We start from the raw sequence: 20,844 nt of genomic DNA on the forward strand, positions 1-20,844 counted from the left end.
CATCATCGATGCTCGCGATCATCAAAGGACAACCCTACTCTCGCGATCACCTGATCCCTGTCTATCATCACCTCTCTAAGTCCAAGATCCCGTGCTATAGCACTGAGTGGGGACACTCAGAATGTCCCCAGGAGATGTAGAGACTTGCACGTCTCAATGCTGAATATCCGGCCTTTACCCATACATTCCTATATGCTACAGCTCTAATCCTAAGGACCAGTCTTGCACGCACTCACACGCGCCTTATCCGTACTCGCGCGCACTTAGGCACGCCTTACCTGCGCACGCGCTATGCGCGCTTCGCGCACCTTCTCCTAGGTCTTCGCGCTATTGTCTGTCCATTCATCCCATGTCCTTACTGATTCACTGGTGCGTTATTCCTATCTTGTCCATTGAACTAATGAAATCTTCAGTCCGACGTCTGCGCTACATATAGAAAGTCTATTTAAACTTAGTTATAATTAGAGTTGATATGGTTACTCGGTTCGGGGGCGCGCTCGGAAGCACGCCACTTAGCGTAATCTCCATTCTTAAATACAGAAGGGTTTCCTTTGGTTCTGGTACTTACTTTCCCCTTATCCTTGTGTACTGGAAAGTGTATAGATCACCTCCTCACTTGTTATCAGATCCTATTCTCCTGTCAATCATCCATCTGTGCATTCACTCCTCAATAGGACCTTTCTTTTAAACGCTCAAGGCGCGCCTTCGCTTCGCGCGCGCACATTCTCAAACCTCCCGCTCATGCACGCATCACGCGCGCCTTATCTTCTCGCGCCTGTTAGCGCCCGCCTAGCTCATAGAGTTTCCCTCTACTTTTATTCGAGGAACTTCTCTCAGTGGTTGTCCTTTGGGTCGAGTCGTTGTCTCGTATCCTGGTCTTGCTGTTGAGCACCCTTTTGTTTTAAGTGTTTTCACGTATAGTCAAGATTCCTCTTCTACACCGGGCTGGAACATCACTAGTCCCAGCCAACCGGTCACGCTTCCCGCTCACCCCAAAACCCGTACCCCGCGTGGGAACACCGAGCGTGCTCTTGCAAACAGAGCCCTCGAGCGACAAGGGGAGGAACTCTACCAAGCGTCGCAAGCTTAGTGCGTTCCCATACTTAGAATGTTTTCAATAGACTAACCAACACTTCATTAAGCTTATCCTACTAGTCTCAACCTGCTCCCCTCCTCACTTCGCCCACACTGCTCAGCCAAGGAGCGCCTTCGTTTGTGGCTCCCGGCCATGTCAAGAGCAAAACCACACTCTCTCTCAGCCAACGACTTGACTTGCATCCAGGACATGATGTGCCACGCCTGGGCGGCGAGCACTCATGAGTCCTACGGTTCAGGTTTGCTTGTATACCATGTCTTCTGTGACTCTCAATCAATACCTGAACTTGACCGGGCTCCAGCATCATCAACGCTCATTTTCACCTTCATTGCCGCTGCTGCAGGCTCATACTCCGGTAAGACCATCACGAACTATATATTCAGCGTTCGCGCATGGCATATCTTGCATGGGTTAAACTGGTCACTCGACGACATCCAAATCGACGCACTCTTGAAAGCAACAGAGAATCTAACCCCGTCGACCTCAAAACGGAAAAAGCGGCGCCCATACACGGTAGAGTTCATTTGTTCCCTGCGCGAACACCTCGACCTCGACTCCCCCATAGACGCTTCCGTCTTCGGTTGCCTCGTCACCGCTTTCTACTGCACTGCCCGCGTCGGCAAATTCACGGTACCTAATCTCTCCGCCTTCGACCCAAACATCCACGTCAAGTTATCGGACATGCGGATAGACAGAGACCGCAACAACCTCCAAATGCGAGTGTTTCACATCCCGCGCACTAAGACAACAGGCTATACTGTCAGATTGAAGCTTAAATAAGTGTGATTAGACACGAAGTGTGATGCAAAAAGTGTCTAGTTTGCTGATGTGTGTAGCTTGATGCTTCAAAGCTATAGCTTGATGCTTCAAAGAAGCACCTTGATGCTTCAAAACTTCGTGTGTCTGCCATGATGCTTAAAGGCTTCCCACGATGCATAAAATCTTAGATGCACCTCATTTGGCAGGCTAGATCCCTTTGTGCATTTGGTTCCTCCTTCGCTGGCCTTCCCCAGGGCTTCCCACAATGCATAAAACCCTAGACGCACCTCGTTTGGCAGGCTAGATCCCTTTGTGCACTTGGCTGGCCTTCCCCAGGGCTTCCCACGATGCATAAAACCTTAGACGCACCTTGTTTGGCAGGCTAGATCCCTTTGTGCGTTTGTTTCCTCCTTGGCTGCCGTTTCCCTTCCCTTCCTGGCATCTCCCCTCAGTGCCTCTTAGGTTCTTGTCTTCATTTCCCAGCTTCTCGTCTGTTTTTGTGCTTGTGGGTTGCCATATCAGCTCTGTTCTTGACCCAGCTGTTAGTTGTTATGTTCCTTGATGTACATTTTGATATTATACATCATATAAGCATGTTTCTCCTTGATGCGAAGAAGTTAGGGCCATTTCTCCCGCAAGTTCTTGATTTGATGTGATCGAGATCAAGATTTGAGCAAGAAATTTCACTAAGTCTAGCAACTTGTATGTGCACCTATTTTTTCAACAAGTCCAGTACCTTTTATGCGCACCTATTTTTGCTAATGATATAAACAAGTGCACTGAGACGAAAGCTGTATATACTAGTGACAAGAAATTAACATGTATTGAGTAGTGAAGACGGTTTTAAATACACGCTTGCAGGATTAACAGTATTAGATTATGTATGGAGTCTCGTACTATGTAGGCGCAACACAAAAAACACCAAGAAACAACATTCAGTGACCAACTGATTCAAAGCGATGCCATGACTCAGGTAGATTTGTGTTTCCTTGTGATTAAATGAGCATAATACAACGAATCTAATATTGACACCTACTTCTTTTGAGGGACGCTCTCGTTTTCGCCCATGTGAGGTCTCTTCATGGTTGCACCTATCATATTTGCCTGGGCCATACGAGTTGACTCTTGACGGACCCGCGTTGTCTTGCGTAGAGGCACCGTTATGGTATCATCCGAGGTAGAAAGCTCAGTAGAAGGCTGAACTGCCACTCGATGCGGATGCTTCTCTTTGCTCACTCTACTATTCTTAGCACGATTCTCACCAGCTGAAGTAGCGCACACGCACTCGTCTACCTCATCCACTCCAGCTTGTACTTGTTCCAGGGCAGCGGATGCCAAAGTAGCACACATGTGCTTGTCCACTCCAGCTTGTACTTGCCTGGGTTGTTCCAGGGCAGCGGACGTCGTAGGATTCAAGGCAGAATTGTTGGCCTGGGGAGCGTGAGCAGTCACATTGTGAAGGGCTGGTTGTTGCAGAGAAGTATCCATGTAAGAAGGATTTAGTGCTGTGGTACTAGGGAAGTTGATGGGGTTCGAAACGATGTGAGGTTGGACGACATGAGGTTGGTTTGAAACGATGTGAGGTTGGCCTCCATGTGCACCGTCCAAGGAAGGGGGAGAATAGAAGTTGAAGTTATAGGGAAGTACGTCGGATTGATTCAAGGGGGCCATATGAAGCGGTGGCATCAAGTTCCAGTACCCCTCATTCCATGATGTGATAGGTGAGAGAGATGGCAAAGGAAGCGCTAATGTGGAATTGGATGGGAATGATCCCCCTGGCAGTGTTGGCGTTTGAAGGACAGGCGATAGCGTCAACTGGGGGAGAGTCCCAGAATTCTCACCAGAGAAAGAATACATGCCATTGTTGAATGACGGAAACTCGGGTCCTTGTGAGTTGAGTTGAGGTTGAGGGATGATAGGAGGACCTGTGACTGCCACTCCACTGGATCCACCAGCGGATCCTGGACCTGCGACAATGTGCAATGTGAATGATTGTGCCGAATCCGATGTGAATGGCACGTGCAATTGTGTGCTCTCTGACGTTGTTGGCACTGCATCTTCCAATGAGGTGTTCTCATCTTGCACCACTGGAGGGACGTAGTCTAGAGCACACCTTTTCCTGTCATCCTCGCCTGTAGTCCCATTAGCGAATGAATTTAAATAAAAAAGAAACACGTACTGAATACTGTCGCAAGATAACCCAGATAAGGGTTCAGATGTTTCTCTGTAAAATTCGGTGTTGCCTGCTTCCATGTAAGACCAGATTCGTTGACACCTGTATGATAGCTGGGGAGCTAATATTAGAGGGCAACGAGGGTCAAAAAGCACAAATTCTCATACCTCGATACATTGAGCATACCACCAAGGCGAGGGTCTGGGCCTCCACCAATGACCGTCCACTCCCAGCCAGTAAGTTGCCTCACCGCATCCAAAAATTGAGAGATTGGACCGATACACTCTTCTAACACCCTAACAATCATAGATGTGAGTGAGAGATGAAAACTTCAAGGATTTACTTACTTCACGTACTGTGCATTGGTAGGTTGTTCAGTCACTCGTGCCCCTGGCAACATCGCCGAGATCTTGGCATTCTGCTCCTCGGCAGCCTTCGTCTTACATAAGGACTTGATTTCAGATGAAGCAGCCTCATATGCAGCCTTGGTCGTCTCCCACACTGCCAGTAGTTTTTCGTTTTTTGTTACCAGCAGCCCAGACTCAATCTTCTCCTGGATCTTTGCCTGTACGTCAGTGTCATAGTTCATTTTGGAGAATATTTCAGCTTCCATATGAACTCGCGTTCCTTTCGCTTTATTGCCAAGCATCTTGTTGATTGATTTTGTGTTAAGACCATGCACAAAGGGTAGGACTGATTCTGAGGGGCTTGGCTTCAGCTCGTGCGCTGCGCCCCCTACCTGAGTATGTGCCCTTAATTTCAGATTGGTGTCCGAGGAAAGTCCGAAGACGTCCGAAGGACATCCGAAGGCGCAGGAAACTTCGGAAGGACTTTCCGGACGGATGCAAGTAACTTCCGGAAATTACGATGAGGTTTCGTCCTGATACAGATATGTATAATGGCTACTCGGGACTTGTCCTGAGTAGAAGTAAACAGAGGAAAGGCTGCAAGGACAAAGTCCGAAGCAGAATTGGTCCGGAGGACCGCGGGAAAGATCCGGATGAACTTCCGGAAACTACGGAGGATTGGATGAGCGGATGAGCGGAGTATCGGATAAGCAGAGCTCCGGCCTAGGGAGAAACTCCCTAGGCCTGAGATGGATAACAACTAAGTTGGAAGACTAGAACTGATATGAGGACTTAGAGTGAAGACTAGTGCGAGGACTAATATGATATTCAGACTGAGGTACTACAAGACATATACACGAGTTTATATACTAAGAGAAATAACGGAAGGATCAATAAGCAGAGTCTGAGGCTATGTACGAAGCATATGCAAAGGTTGACAAACGCGAGTCGGAAATGAACATAGGTTAATGGATCAGTAAGCATACCGGTAATAGATATAACCGAGGTACCGGTAACAAGGAATACCGGATAGGCTGTGTTAACGTTATATGCACAGGAAATGAATTATGAAGCTTATCGTATATCGGATAGGAAACGGATCTATACATCGGATCGGACCGGATCGGATATGGTCCAGATGAGATGCGTGGATATATAGGATGTGGCATTTAGGGCGATGGGACAAGGATGAATGATGCAGGCTAGCTGCGAAGGATAAGGGATCTGGACGTGGACATGCGGATGTGGATGTGCAGAGGTGCAGGGATCCGGATGGGTACTGGAGACATGGATAGCACATCCGAAGGTCCGGATGAGGCGTGGGAATATTATCGGATGTAGGTCTGAAATACAGGATATGACATTTTGTCATCAAATTGAGGGTCGATCGACCGCTTTTGTGGGATCTATAATTGAACCAGTTTTTAATTTGCTATTGACACCATGAGCATGTTGCGTCATGACATGACAAGATGTAGAAACCTGTTGGCACCTAGCCACCACCTCTCCCAGCAACTCTTTCTCTACCTCAGTCAGGTGCGGATGTTTAGACTTGTCTGGGTATTGCACGTCGATTTCAGGCCATTGTTTCAAGAACTCAAGGCTAACAGTATCCCAAAAGGATGTCAAAGTTCCTTGAAGCTGTTGCTTCAAGAACTCGCTGAATTGCGACTCCAAGTAGGCCTTTTGTTCTCTGTTTGTCCATTGAGCTCCGACCATCTTAAACTAACCCCACAATTAGTGACAGCATCTCCTCAGGGTATTTCATCACTGCTTACCCCTTTTCGATCTCAGCGGTTTGGCAAATTCGGTGTGAGGCTTTAAGGTGCTGTCATCGGTGAGTCTCTCATCAGGTATTTCGTCACCGCTTACCTTTTTTGCAAATCGGGTGTGAGGCTTTAAGGTGCTGTAATCGATATTAGCATATCTCCAGATCTCGGCCATCGTCACTGACCTGTTTTTCAGTTTGCTTTGCTGGAGTTCTGTATGCTGCCCATCGGATTTTTTCCAGTAAACAAACTACAGTCCAGGATGAAAATAAGGTTCAGCCTCCTCGAGCATCCAATCATATCCTTGCCTTCCTACGGCACATTAGATCGGAGTTAAATTTCGATCGATAAAATTGTTCTCACTCTCATTTCGCCTGGTTCATTTTGAAATGTGCAATTCCAAGAATAACAACAACACTTGCCATCCGTTGACTGCGGAACCCCCAAAATTCACTATAAATGAACTAGCAGCAGCTTTACAGCTCATTAGAGACCAGGAAGGTGAGCGGATTTATTGATTTCTCTGTCACAATAGCACCATCTTACCTAACACACAGAAATCTTCAAAGTTCTTGAAGGGACTTCAACTGGGGATCTTCCTTCGCTTGACTTGATGCTTGACGACTCAGAGCACCCTTCTTGTGTCACCTGCGGTGCCAAGACCCCCGCAGAAGAAGACACAAAACCGGCAAAACCCATTATCAGCGCTGGTATGATATTTGTTACAACTGTTGCTCAAATCAAATTTAATGTAGTTTCAGATGTTCTCATAGCGCTTCTGGCAAATGATGGGATGTCGCCTAGCACTGCCATAGTATTAGAGTGATTTCTTGTTTCTTGTATCCGCATCATCGTTCTTGTACCATGTAGCCACATCATCATTCTTGTATCTTGTAGCCGCATCATTTTCTTGCAATAAATACCATCATTACCGCTGTAATGCACTCAGCCGATGGTGACATCAAGCAACCGCAATGACCACAAGTGCATGTGTGATTGGATTGAACAGATACTAAGAGGAGCTGGCTAACTGTGCTATTCAAAATTTGTTGAGTAAATGTTCAGTTTCATGGGTCTCGAGGTGCTCGTGTGCTGACGATGGATACTATATGTATGATAAGAGGAGCTGCCATAGGCTACGTGTGTTATTCAAATTTGTTGTTGAGTAAATGTTCGGTTTCATGTGTCCCGAAGTGCTCGTGCGCTGATGCTTTTAGCCTTAAGCTTGAGTTAGTAGTACTATGGTTCAAGGAAGTCTCACGCCTGGCCATACACCTTCATCAACCACAAGTACTGTTACTACACTCTTCTTTGGATATCCTTGCTTTGCTTGACTTGATGCCACCCAAGTATAAGAACGAGCAACAATGTTGCAAGGCTCGACTGACATCCAAGCGCAGATGTTATGAAAGGTAAGCCTCTGAGTTCAGATGTCAGAGCGTGTAGATTACAATTGATTGTACTTCATGTAGGCACAAGCTCGATGAGCGCTTAAAGTCTAGGACTCGTTGGCGCAAGCATCTTGGAGCCACTGTGGTATGTCTCATACTATCAATTATACACTTTACACTAATTAGATAAACTACGAGACCAGGCTACACAAAGTTTTCTAGCGCGACTAGACTCGATATGGCTCAACCTTGGCTATCACGCAGGCCTTTCTCAATACACGGTTCTCAAGTCACAGAGCCTCATGCTTGTCCGTGAGGTGACTGATGAAGGTTGGCAGGTTGTAAGACCGAATTATGAACACATAGTAGCAGACACGCAAGAACTTCTTTCAGAAGCCAGGGAGGTACTTTCAGGTGCATTGCATGCAGAGGGTGCATGCACAGACCATCTTATCTCAGGGTCCGCAGCCGCTGTTGATGCAGTAGAGCTGCACTGTGATGCATGGGATGAAGCACTCTCACTAATGGATGATAGCGCAGATACATACTTTGATGCTCTCATGTCTGATCAGTTGGTATGGCAGAGGACATCAAAATCACATTGACGGACATTAGCGTCTCTGTAACTACTCTTAGGTTTATCATAATGTTGAGTTTTTGGGCACCGCATAGCATCTGCCACATCCTGCGCTATTACGCACTGCACTATTACACAGCACCCATAAACGTTGCCTCCACACCCAACCATCATGGTCAGCAAAAAACGACATGCATTGGACAAGCTTAAGCAAGATTGGTATATACTGAATAGACAGCACCAGCAAGCCAAAAGGCGTGTAGCTGAGGAGCACACACTTTACCACAAACATTCCTGCTTCACTCGTACATCTTCCAGCAACATGACCTCTGAAACGGAATTCTTTGTAGCTGAACATCTGCCATCTTCAGTCGCCTCACACCCTGCCTCACACCCACCATCGGGCGCTGATACAACTATGGAAGATTTCAGCTTCAATTCGTATGGTCACACCGACATCGACTCACTCGTAGACTATGACATGGTGGATCCTGCATATGAGAATTTTTTGAAGGAGTCTACTGTTGGGCCAAAGAAACGTCTCAGGCCAACCGGTGTATGATATATTTTAATCGTATGATATCTTAAGTTAACTTAAACTGAACAGGACCGCACAATGGCTCTTTGGCTTGACGAATGCGAGAAATATCTTCTGGAGCTTATCAGACTCGAAGGTCGTGGGGACTACGCTTCTAGGGAAACTTGCCAAGGGCACAGTGAATGCACGTCTGAGCCTGTGTATTGCTGCTGGGACTGTTTTGGGACAGAGCTCTACTGCCAAGCATGTATCATAAACAGGCACCGTGAAAACCCTTTGCACAAGATTGAGGTACGTACCCTAGTTTATACGTTTGTAGTTGTTGCATGTTGATCACCCCTTCAGTTCTGGAACGGTTGCTTCTTCGAGGACACCACACTAAAGTGTCTTGGACTCTGGATCCAGCTTGGCCACCCCATTGGGGAACAATGCTTCAATCATTCACGGGCCTATGACGATGATTTTGTCATTCTTGACACTAACGGCATCCATGAACTTGCCTTGGATTTTTGTTCATGTGAGAGTGCGCTAAGTCACATCAAACAACTCCTGCGAGCTCGCTGGTATCCTGCGACCAGCGCCGATCCAAAATCAGCAGCAACATTCCGTCTTCTTGAGCATTTCCACATGCTTACTTTTGAGTCTAAAGCATCTGCCTTCAAATACTGGCAAACCCTTGTGCGTCTTACTGATAATACAGGCATCAAGCCATGCAAGGTAATTCTAGCGTGTCTCAATCCAAGCATGTTTTGCTGACTACCGATTCCTTAGGATCGTTACGACAGTCTCTTGCACATGATCAAGCAATGGCGTAACCTCAAGCTCTTGAAGCGGTTCGGCCGAGGTCACGATCCGTCTGGCATCGATGCGACCAAACAGGGGTCATGTGCCGTTGTTTGCCCTGCATGCCCCCACCCAGGCAAGGACCTACCAGAAGACTGGAAAGCAGTGCTTCCGGACAAATGGTATGTATTCACATCCTTACTTGATTAACTGAGACTTATGCCTGCAGGTGGCTGTATGCACATTTTCTGGCCATTGACACGAATTTCCGCCTGGCACGCAAGAACGTTTCTTCAGACAGGATCGACCCTGGTTTGAGTAGGGGATGGGCTTATTTCGTCGAGGAGACTGGGTTCAAAGAATTTCTAACTGATGCCGGAATGGTCGCACAAGAGGTATGTTAGCGTTATTGTTCCAATACAATCACTCAAACATCCGGTTTAGAAAAGCATGTGTGCTAGTCACAGTGCTGTGAATCTCGCTGAAACGAAGACTGCACGAGGGTTGGCTGCAACTGGAGCTGGGACCGTGGATTGCTCGCATCACAACTTTAAGCGGCCATCTGGAGTAGGTGACCTTCAGAGGGGCGAAAAGTATGTATATGTATTCGATGATGTGAAATGATTCCCGCTGATCCTTTGAAACAGGTATATCAATATGGATTACCTATTTTTCTCGACTGCGCAACATTCTGAAGACATCGTTGTATTAAACATCTCCTATGACATCGCTTGTCAGTGGAGCAAAAACTTATGGGGCCGGATGTCGAGATACCCATCACGCATGCACTTTGCGCGTGACGGTAAAGTCATGACCTTTCTTGTTCCAAAGTTCCACTTGCCCGCCCACATCACTGCATGTCAAATAACATTTTCACACAATTTCATCAAGGGAATGGGGCGCATGGATGGTGAGGCCCCGGAACGGGGTTGGGCCAATATCAACCCTGTGGCCACGAGTACACGAGAGATGGGACCTGGGGCTCGTCGAGATACACTGGACGATCACTTCGGCGACTTCAATTGGAAGAAAGTTACGAACTTCGGTACGTGTTGTTTGCTTCAGCACACCCAATGTAATTAACCAAGAAAATCCTTAGGTGTCAGTTTACTGAGCAAAATGAAGACTGCGATCCCTGAACGAGACCGACACCAACAAGATTTTGACAACTTTCACCTTACGATCATAGGGGAACGACCGGGCGAGGTAACACAGTGAAATGAAGCTATCGAAAAATGGGAGGCCGACACTTCCAACAAAAACCCCTTCGAGACAACGACCATCAGTAAGTATCATGCACGCTAGGCTATTACATGCACTGATTGTATATAGCCTTGACGCAGGCTGCCGTGCGCCTTAGACTCTCTCAAAAGGAAGCCGAAGACCTCGAAAGAGGTTTCAACAATTCATTGCACACCGAGATATCACCTAGCGTACTCGTTTCATCGGGAATCGAGCTCGAGGAACAACAGTAAGGTTTTCAAAGTATTTTAATTAGTAGTTTCTAATAAGATGATCTACAGATTTCGCCTGCAGCAAGATTACAACGCTCTGAGTGGCCATCCAACAGACTTGCAGCTGACGAAGCTGCAAGAGCATTCGAATGCACTGCTGCGCAAGATCGAGCAGTGGTGCAAGGTCCAACTGCTCTACATGCCTGCTGTCGGCCGACTGCGTGCATTGGCAGATGCACAATCAACTCGCGATGAGAAGGCCTACGATGTCAAACTTTGGCTACCATCGAAGCTGAAGGAGGCAGCTGAGATGTCGTGTGACGAGCAGCTTTGTGAATTTGAATGGGAGCTGCGGTGTGCACAGGCACATGAGGCTCTCGATGATGTTCGCTGGCAACTTCGTCTTCGCGCACACCTCTACAAATTCAAAGACGCCTACATACGCGGGCAACAGGCCAATACCAGAGCATCCGCTGTGCTCAGAAAAGTGGAGCAGACCATTAGGACAGCTGCTGCTCGGTATCGCAGGGCTTGGGCGGCAGTCAAGACACTGTCAGGAGTCCTGGACAAACCTAATTGGGAGGTAGAATTGTCTGAGTTGCTGGCGGCTGATGTTCGCGGGATGTCAGAGGGAGATATTGGCCAGTCCGAAGGTAACCGCACACTTTCGTGGATCTGGAAGGCTCATGGGGTGGCTGCAATGGGAGAAGATGGTGAGGCTGTTTTATCAGAAGGTACGCATTGGCATTATTGATTGTACGGAGGAGCTGTCCTGACGCACCAGGCAGCATTGCATATTGAATGGTGCAAATCGAGAGCGCGCGCCGATCATTGGGCTGAAGAAGTCGAGTTGCTGCAAGAGGAGATGCGGCGTGTAGCCAGCTTTCTTTCGTGGCACACAGGATGGTGGGAGGAGCAAGCAAATCGCAGGACTGTCCTACCTGCACCTGAACAGGAAGGGATCCAGGGATATGCGAAATGCCAGGCCGCTCTTCGAAGAGCTATGCGGGACCGATTCGAGAAGATGTGGAGTGTTGTTCCGGCTCTTCTCCAGCCCATGTTGCCTGCAATATCTCTGCCGGTGTCATAGTGCAGCTTTTGTTTTTCTGTTCATAGCGCATGTTGACTGAATACAGAAATAAACCTTTGTTCCTATTGATCGGGGTAGCGCCTTCCTGAGGGAGAAGCATCAACGATGGACGGGACTTGATGCTTCATCAACGAGGGACCATCAACGAGGAACCATCAACAAGGGACCGTCAACAAGGGACCATCAGATGTCTCTACAGCAAGGGAGAAGCATCAACGAGGGGAGGGAGCTTTGTCTCTAGGTTTATGCTTCATCGACGAGGTGCAGGAACCTTGTCTCTAGGTTGATGCTTCAAGGTAGGAGGGATTAGTAGGGTGGGCAGTGTCTCTAACTTGATGCTTCATGCTCGAAGGTTTAGAGTCATTTTTGCATCAAGGTTGGTGTCTAATCTGATATATTTAAGCTTGAATACTACAGGTACAGGTGAAGACAATGGCAGAAGGACAAGATGTCTCGTTTGCACAACAGAACGGCCCTTCGGATCCTGAAGATGCCCTCCTGAATCATCTCAGAGTCAATGAGCCACCGCCAGGAGGCGCTCTCTTTGCTTACCGGTTCAAAAACGGTCATCGGCCACTCATGAAGCAGAAGTTCATAACACGTCTCGCCCAAGCAGCTCGAGCAGCAGGAATGGACCCCTTGCAAGGACACGGCATCTGCATAGGGTCCACCCTTGAATATTTACTGTGCAATGTTCCCTTTGAAGTGGTCAAAGCCAAAGGTCGATGGAGTAGTGACGCGTTTTTGCTCTACTTACGAAAACATGCGCAAATTATGGCGCCATACATGCAAGCTGTTCCTGCATTTCATGAAAACTTCGTTAGATTCGTCCTGCCAAGAACCATTCAACCATCCTCTCTCCCGTGAGTTATGTCCCCTCCTCCTTCCAGACCCTTCAGTCACTTCTACCATAGAACCCTGTCATAGGACGTGTACATTTGCCTGCAAAACCAGGACTACCGGACGCCAGCCGGTCCATGTAAAACCAGGCTCGGCCGATGCTGTAGGACCCTAGCAGGCCGATGCCTCACATGAAAAAATATCAGAGGTGTAGAAAGGGGCCGGCCTGCATGCTCCTGCCTTATGATTCATTTGACCTGCCTGCCTCTGCAGTATGTGAAAGGGGGCCGGCCGGCCAGGTTGAATTTTAGCAGAATGGGCCAGCCCTGATGTGCAGTGTGTAGGAGGGGGCCGGCCGACATACCTCTCCCAAATTGTGCATTCAGCCTACCTGCCTCTGCAATATGTGAAAGGGGGCCGGCCAGCCAGATTGAATTTTAGCAGAATGGGCCAGCCCTGATGTGCAGTGTGTAGGAGGGGGCCGGCCAACATATGTCTGTCAAATGGTGCATTAGGCCTACCTACCTCTGCAATATGTGAAAGGGGGCCGGCCAGCTACAAATTGAATTTCAGCTGAATGGGCCAGCCCTGATGTGCAGTGTGTAAGAGGGGGCCGGCCGACATACCTCTTCCAAATGGTACATTCAGCCTACCTGCCTCTGCAATATGTGAAAGGGGGCTGGCCGGCCAGGTTGAATTTTAGCAGAATGGGCCGGCTCTGATGTGCAGTGTGTAGGAGGGGGCCGGCCGACATATGTCTGCCAAATGGTGCATTAGGCCTGCCTGCCTCTGCATTATGTGAAAGGGGGCCAGCTGGCTATATGTTGAATTTCAGCTGAATGGGCCAGCCCTGATATGCAATGTGTAAGAGGGGGCCGGCCAACATACTTGTGCCAAATGGCGCATTAGGCCTGCCTACCTCTGTGTTATATGGAAGGGGGCAGGCCAGCTGCAGATTGAATTTCACCTTTGTGAGCCACATGGGCCAACCTGTATATGCAGTATGAAGAAGGGGGCTAGCTAGTATACTGTGACCATGATGGCCTGCCTGCCTCTGAGGTATGTAGAAAGTGTACTCAACCTCACTTCAAAGCTGCAGTTGATGTAGCATTTGAGTAAGCTGTCCAAAAAAAATTGCAGCTTTCTGGTGCCATTTTGGTTTATCTGAGTTTGTGGCTGGCCACTTTATATAGACTGCACTACAGTCTGCAACAGCAGGCTGGCCCATGTGAAATGTGGCACCATGTGACCAAAGTGAGGAACATTAAGGCTTAAAAGTAGCCACAATCATGCACAAAACAAGTTTGGTGCATGTTACTATCCAGCAAGCTGGAGTATAGGTGAAAGTAAGGTCGGCCAGCCCAGTATTACATACTGCACAGCTCGTCTGGCCAGCTTGGGTATAGAAAACAGCCAAGCTGGCTGACCCAGTATTACAGGGTGCAACAACAGGCTGGCCCAGCCAGACTTTGCTAATCTTATCAGACTTGGCTAGGGTATTGGTGAAAGCCAGGTGGGTCGGCCCAGTATTACACACCGCACAGCTCGTCCGGCCTGCTGGGGTATAGGACACAACCAGGCCGGCCAGCCCAGTATTACAGGATGCAACAACAGGCTGGCCCATGCAGGAATCTCACAACCAGTCTCCTTTAGTAGAGTAAGTCTGATTATCTACTGTTTAAGCCTCACTCATTTCAGATGCTCACCTTCTATATATATAAGTGAAAGAAAGTGAATTGTTTCTGTTGCGCAACAGAAATGATTCAATTTCTCTCGCTTATAGAGATAGAAAACAATCAACTAACCCTAACTGTACAAAATGATTTATTTTCTTTCATTCATGGACATAGAAAGTGGGCATCTGAAATAAGTGAGGCTCAAAAGGTAGACAATCAAACTTACTTTAATTGAGGTGTGGTCAGTGAGGCTAAATTTTTAACACTGGGGAAGCTGCATATCATGGCAGGTGCATGTCATCTTGCATCACTCTCATGATCATGTGACTTAATTTTTGGGCAAAAATTTGAGAGTCACATGTCGAAATTATGCCCATACAAGAGTAATACATTTAGGCTATGTCCTACAGCAAGCAAAGTATATAGTCCAAGTCAAAAAAACTAAGATAGAAAAAACTAAGGTAAATGATACAAGGCAGGGATGGAGGGGCCCTTTCCATCCTAGCCTTGCACCTATAGTAAATGATGAAATGTAAAAATGAAAACTAACAATGAGCCAACTGTAGTGATAGTTAGTATGATATTAAATATTAAAGTGATGTTTACTGTATTAAACATGTAAAAAAAAAGATGGCAGGCACATCAAGTGCAGACCACCAAAACTATGGCGAAAGTTAGTATCATCTTGAATATTGAAATAACACCTATCTAAACAAAACCGCTACCAGACAATGTATGAGAGAAAGCTAGAAAAAACACTGTTAGTACAGAGCAGACTTGAAAACAAAACAAAAACAAGCCAGAACAGTCAATGCATTTTATAAAGCTAGAGAGCAAGTTAGTAGATTAGACTTGACAGGAGAGACAGACATATGAAGGCACCAGTCCTTGGGGACATGGATAGCCAAAAAGTTACCTCCAGAACACAAAGTTGAAGGCACCAGTCCCTGGGGACATTGATAGCCAAAAACTAACCCCCAGGGCCCAACATTACAGGTGCCAGTCCCTAGGGACATGGACAGCCAAGAATATATCTAAACAACTAAAGAAAAGTCAGCCGCTTGGCGGAATGGAAAGACTGACCTTTAAGGTGTGCCAGCTATCAACAACTGAATAAACATACAAAAAATTAGTAATGTGAAGTACTGTAAAAAGACTGACCTCAGGTGCACTATCAAAAAAGTTTGATAGCGTGCCAGTTATTAACCACAACTGGAAATAAATATACAAAGAATTAGTATTATGAAGCGGTTGTAAAAAGAACTTACTTGATATAGTGGCCTTGATATAACTGCAGCGCTGCCTTTGACTACTTGCAGCTGCAGTCTGCAAGTAGCCAAAGGTCAGATGCACAGAAGGTGTGGTAAAGTAAAGTAAGATGGGTGGCGATGGTATATATGGTTGAAGTTGAAACAAACAAACTGTGGGAGAAATGTAAATGGTTGATGTACCGTTTGTTGATTTGTTCTTGTTTGCTAGAACATGTCACATGCACATTTGTAGTTAGTTTTTGTGTTTCTTTTATCAATCTTTTGTCAACAATTGTCTTTGTAGATATGTCTCTCTAGCTTCACCACTACACCACAATGGGCCCCTGTTCTTATATAAGTAGTAGTTTAGTATATATGTGTGTATAATATAATATAATACACCACTTTTTTTGTCTATCTGTGTGCCTGCTTCTTCTCCAAGGGCCATTTAACATATGGTAGGGTAAAGAATACTGTCGCACATTTGCACCTTTGGTGGGGAAGTGTTCTATTATATTTGGAACATGTTTATGAGTGTATATGAATAGATTCCCATCTTTATTTGACCCCCTGAAGTGCCCTATATCAATAGATATAGCACATTTGCAAAAAAAACACAGAATATGTTTCTATCTAGTTATTTCTAGGTGGACAGACTTGGAAAAATAATTCCCAGCATCTATTCAACAATAGAAACAATGTATCAGGAACCCAGCAGGATAGAATAATCCCCTATTGCATGATGTGTCCCTCCTCTTCTGGTGGTTCACTCACTGTAAAATTTTTTGCTGTAAGACTGGACCTTGATTGAGGTGAGGGGTCTATCTCTATGTATATTTGGAGTAGATCTGTCATATAGCTGGCCCAGAACACACATAGGAACCTGCTCTAAGAACAAAAATATAGAAAATCCCTCTTTTGACATTTTGTATGTTTTCCAGTATCTTAATGTTGCATAAATGATCCAGCCTATTTATATATCATTATCATAGCATGTATACTTGCTTTGTATGACAAGGATCAGCTTAAAATAGGCCAGAGTTTTGAGCTGGTGTAGATACTTGCTATTTTTACTGATAAGGAGCCCATACTTTCAAAACATCGAAATTTAATAATCAGACACCTGGAGTAGATTTAAAATACATTCACTATCCTATATCTAAATTTATAAAACAATCTAACAAGAAATAAGTGCTGAGGAAGTGAAATAGATAAGAAATTGAGCGTGGAAAAATTCAAAGACCCAAAACATCGAAAATGGTCAGTTGAGCAGTAGTAGGACTTAAATACTGGGTCAACTGAGATATACACCACATTCCTTCCACAACCCTCTAAGCTCAGGGCAGTACATAGTAAGTATTATACTAAATCTTCAATGGACGCTTACCAAGTTAAACTTGTCAAAAGGAAATCAAAACTAAGCTGCAAGTCAAAGGAAAATTAAGTCATCAGTCAGTATGATATCAAACATTGAATATAGGCCCACCTGAACAAACTAGGTAGCCACAGTCAAGCAGAAAATGTTATAGAAAGCTAGAAAAAGTAAACACTGTCAGTACATCAGGACACTTGACAAGATAAAGAAAAACCGGTGAAATACAAACTATATTTAAAAATTAAAGGCGCCAGTCCCTAGAGACATGGATGGCCACAAACCAAACCCTCAGATCCCAAAGGTAAAGGCACCAGTCCCTAGAGACATAGATGACCAAAAACCAACCCCCAGAGCCTAAAGGTAAAGGTGTCAGTCCCTGGAGACATGGATGACCACAAACCAACCCCCAGATTCCAAAGGTAAAGGCGCCAGTCCCTGGGAACATGGATGACCAAAAACCAACCCCCAGAGCCCAAAGGTAAAGGTGCCAGTCCCTGGGGACATGGATGACCAAAAAATAACCCCCAGAGCTCAAGTTAAAGGTGCCAGTCCCTGGGAACATGGATGACCAAAAAATAACCCCCAGAGCTCAAGTTAAAGGCGCCAGTCCCTGGGGACATGGATGGCCAAAAATGAAGATGCCAGTCCCTGGGAACATAGATGACCAAAAAATAACCCCCAGAGCCCAAGTTGGAGGCGCCAGTCCCTAGGGACATGGATGGCCAAAGGTGAAGGTGCCAGTCCCTGGAGACATGGATGACCAAAAAATAACCCCCCAGAGCCCAAAGTTGAAGGTACCAGTCCCTGGGGACATAGATAGCCAAAAAGTCAATCTAAAAAACTATACAAAGTCAAATGCTGCAGGGAGTCAAAAGAGACTGACCTTAAGGTCCAACTATCAAGCATAGCTGTGAATAATAAACAGCAAGTTAGTGCTGTGAAGAACATATAGAAAAAACTTACTTTGTGAGATTGAAAATCACTGTAGCACTGCCTTTGACCACTTGCAGCTGCAGTCTGCAAGTGGCCAAAGGACAGGCACAAAGAATGAGTTGAGGTTAGTAGTGCAATGAGAGGAAAGGTGAGGAGAGGTGTGAACATGGTCGAAGTTCAGAAAGATGAACCATGGGAGAAATATAAACAGTTGAAGTATGTTTGTTTATTTGTTGATGTTTGCACCAGGCATTCCCACAATCAGTGTATTTGTCAATAAACTTTGGGTTTTATCGGAAAAGTTCCCATGGTTAAGGTGCTTTCTTGAACCATCCACTTTCGAGTATTTTGCTTATAACTTACTAGGATCTTGACCTATTGATGTCATAAGACTATGGATAGACTCCTTTTGATAAGGGCTACAACTTTGATTTTCATCGGAAAAATTCCCACAGTCAAGGTGCTTTCTTGAACCATCCACTTTTGAGTGTTTTGCTTATAACTTACTAGGATCCTAACCTATTGATGTCATAAGACTATGGATAGACTCCTTTTGATAAGGGCTATAACTTTGATTTTTATCGAAAAAAGTTCCCACGGTCAAGTAAGCAAAAATGCGAAAATTCACCAAGTCTTGTGATGTGGCTTGACACAGCTTATATAAGCAAAAGTGCAGTCCACAAGTCTATTTCTATCTTTTCCTTTCTTTCTCTCAGTGTCTCTTCCTTCCCTCCTTCTCATTCTCCTTCTACTCAATAATTTTTGCACTTCTGACTATCTGGTAACTCTCTTCTTTTGCTTCTCTCTCTGATCCTCTCCTTCTAGCTCCGCATTTTTGACTATTTGGTAGTAAGTCTTTCTATCTCTCTTCTTCTTCCTTTCTGTTTCCTCTTTCCACTCAATCATTTTTGCATTTTTGACTATTTTGTAAGTCTTTCTTTTTTTCTTTCTCTTCTTCTTTCCTCTCTGACACTCCTGCTAGCTCCTCCTTAATTATTTTCGCATTTTTGAGTATCTAGTAAGTCTTTTCCCCTTTTTTCCCTTCCCTCTCTGAGCCACTCCTTCTAGCTTCATATTTTTGCCTCTTTTTTAGTTATTATTTTCATACTTAGTAGTTTATGTGTTATAGCAGTTCCTTGAAATATAATTTTCGCATTTTTTGAACTTTGAGCTATAATGGCAAAGCTACCAAGAGTTATAATAGTTTTGGTATATTTTACCTAACTTTAGCAGCTTTAGAGAGCTTTATAGGGCTCTATCAGACTTGTCAACATGCCTCTTTTGCTAATGTATCTCTTGGATTGGGTAAGTTTGTTTTCTTTATTTTTGGGTGGCATGTGTAAGTCTACTGACTATAATTTCAGCTTTTCTGCTTGCTCTTTCATTGACATGTCTTTTTGTGAGAAAGAAGTCTTTTTGTGGATGTGACTTTTTGTTAACACGTCTCTTTCATCATGTGAGTTTGTTTGCTTTATGTTTGTGTGGTGTATAATTCTGGTATACTAACTCCAATTTCAGCTTTTAGCCAACTCTTTTGTTCATGCATCTTTTTTGTTTTTGTGTGGCATGTATAAGTCTGGTATACTGACCCTTCAATTGCTCTCAACCAACTATGACTTGCACAAAGAACACTGCCAAGAAGTACTTTATACATTGTGGAAGCAGGCTCGCTGACAGAAGTATAGTCATAACCCATGCAACCAGCCCAATTGCACAGACTACAACACCAGGCCAACCTGCACTGGTATAGGTCACTATGGTTCCAGCCAGCCCACTTTATATATTGTGAAAGCAGGCTGGCCGACAAGAGTATAGGTCATAACCCATGCGGCTGGCCCAATTGCACCGACTACAACACCAGGCCGGCCTTCACTGGTATAGGCTACTATGGTTCTGGCCAGACTACTTTATATATTGTGAAAGCAGGCTGGCTGACAAGAGTATAGGTCATAACCCATGTGGCCAGCCCATTTGCACAGACTGCAACACCAGGCTGGCCTATATTGACCAGATATAGAATATGCATGAGCTGGTCTTCATAGTGTACAGTGAATTTTGAATAGCCCAAGATTGATGGATTCACCATGTTACAGTTTTGTGGATCACAATTATACTACTAGTGTATTGCACAGATTTTGTAGGTTTTATATTATTTTTTCTGTGAACATTTATCATCAGTATTCAAGTTGGATCAAAGGTAATAACCTCATCCCAATCCTTTGATCCAACTTGAATAATGATGTTTGGCTAGTTTAGTGTGCAATCAGATCAAGGTCTTCAAGGGCCTTCAAAACCATACTGGTCCAAAATTGTTTACACCACACTGTATTTTCAACATTGCCATTATTATGTACTGGAGGATTGAGGGCTTCAAGCCCCTTCAAAACCAGACTGATCCAAGAGCTACCATTAGTCCCTACAGTATTTGCATCACTGTAGTGTCAGCTATAGATAGGCCTATATTAATATTATAGCACTGGGCCTTGCAGGTCTTGCTGTATGACTACAAATAAGCTTATATGTATAATTAAGCACATCTACCCCTGCATACTGGCCTATCTGTCATTTATACTAGAGTCACCGGCCTGTCCAGATACTGCAGATATGACTAGTTACCTGCCTGTCTAGGTACTATAGATATATAGAGTCACCGGCCTGTCCAGGTCCTGCAGATTCATAATTTATACTAGAGTCACTGGCCTGTCCAGGTCCTGCAGATATATCATTTATACTAGAGTCACTGGCCTGTCCAGGTCCTGCAGATATATCATTTATACTAGAGTCACTGGCCTG

At 45.3% G+C, this 20,844-nt stretch overlaps 4 protein-coding genes across 4 annotated transcripts; 1 reads left to right on the top strand and 3 right to left on the bottom strand.

Moving 5' to 3' along the window:
• Positions 1–2,887: 2,887 nt before the first annotated feature.
• On the bottom strand, positions 2,888–4,617 carry F5891DRAFT_1182480 (uncharacterized protein; the record flags this gene model as incomplete). The annotated part of the gene is made up of 4 exons (XM_041366170.1): positions 2,888–3,987; positions 4,035–4,141; positions 4,196–4,324; positions 4,376–4,617. 4 exons carry the CDS (start codon positions 4,615–4,617, stop codon positions 2,888–2,890), a joined length of 1,578 nt encoding a protein of 525 aa, XP_041231813.1.
• Positions 4,618–7,549: 2,932 nt separating this feature from the next.
• On the top strand, positions 7,550–11,977 carry F5891DRAFT_975667 (uncharacterized protein; the record flags this gene model as incomplete). The annotated part of the gene is made up of 14 exons (XM_041376547.1): positions 7,550–7,556; positions 7,722–8,106; positions 8,172–8,287; positions 8,463–8,668; positions 8,720–8,941; positions 8,996–9,328; positions 9,422–9,615; positions 9,663–9,828; positions 9,878–10,026; positions 10,081–10,478; positions 10,659–10,718; positions 10,766–10,904; positions 10,957–11,621; positions 11,652–11,977. The coding sequence occupies 14 exons, from the start codon at positions 7,550–7,552 to the stop codon at positions 11,975–11,977; spliced, it is 3,366 nt and encodes a 1,121-aa protein (XP_041231814.1).
• Positions 11,978–14,994: 3,017 nt separating this feature from the next.
• Positions 14,995–16,668, bottom strand: F5891DRAFT_975668 (uncharacterized protein; the record flags this gene model as incomplete). The annotated part of the gene is made up of 9 exons (XM_041376548.1): positions 14,995–15,006; positions 15,044–15,053; positions 15,364–15,499; positions 15,577–15,592; positions 15,655–15,705; positions 15,762–15,819; positions 15,945–15,968; positions 16,218–16,323; positions 16,518–16,668. The coding sequence occupies 9 exons, from the start codon at positions 16,666–16,668 to the stop codon at positions 14,995–14,997; spliced, it is 564 nt and encodes a 187-aa protein (XP_041231815.1).
• Positions 16,669–17,406: 738 nt separating this feature from the next.
• Positions 17,407–18,219, bottom strand: F5891DRAFT_975669 (uncharacterized protein; the record flags this gene model as incomplete). Its single annotated transcript, XM_041376549.1, has 5 exons — positions 17,407–17,472; positions 17,519–17,670; positions 17,699–17,951; positions 18,002–18,013; positions 18,082–18,219. The coding sequence occupies 5 exons, from the start codon at positions 18,217–18,219 to the stop codon at positions 17,407–17,409; spliced, it is 621 nt and encodes a 206-aa protein (XP_041231816.1).
• Positions 18,220–20,844: the final 2,625 nt, after the last annotated feature.

Source organism: Suillus fuscotomentosus (genome assembly GCF_016647785.1).
Source record: "Suillus fuscotomentosus strain FC203 chromosome Unknown F5891scaffold_5, whole genome shotgun sequence".
Taxonomy (NCBI): Eukaryota; Fungi; Basidiomycota; class Agaricomycetes; order Boletales; family Suillaceae; genus Suillus; species Suillus fuscotomentosus.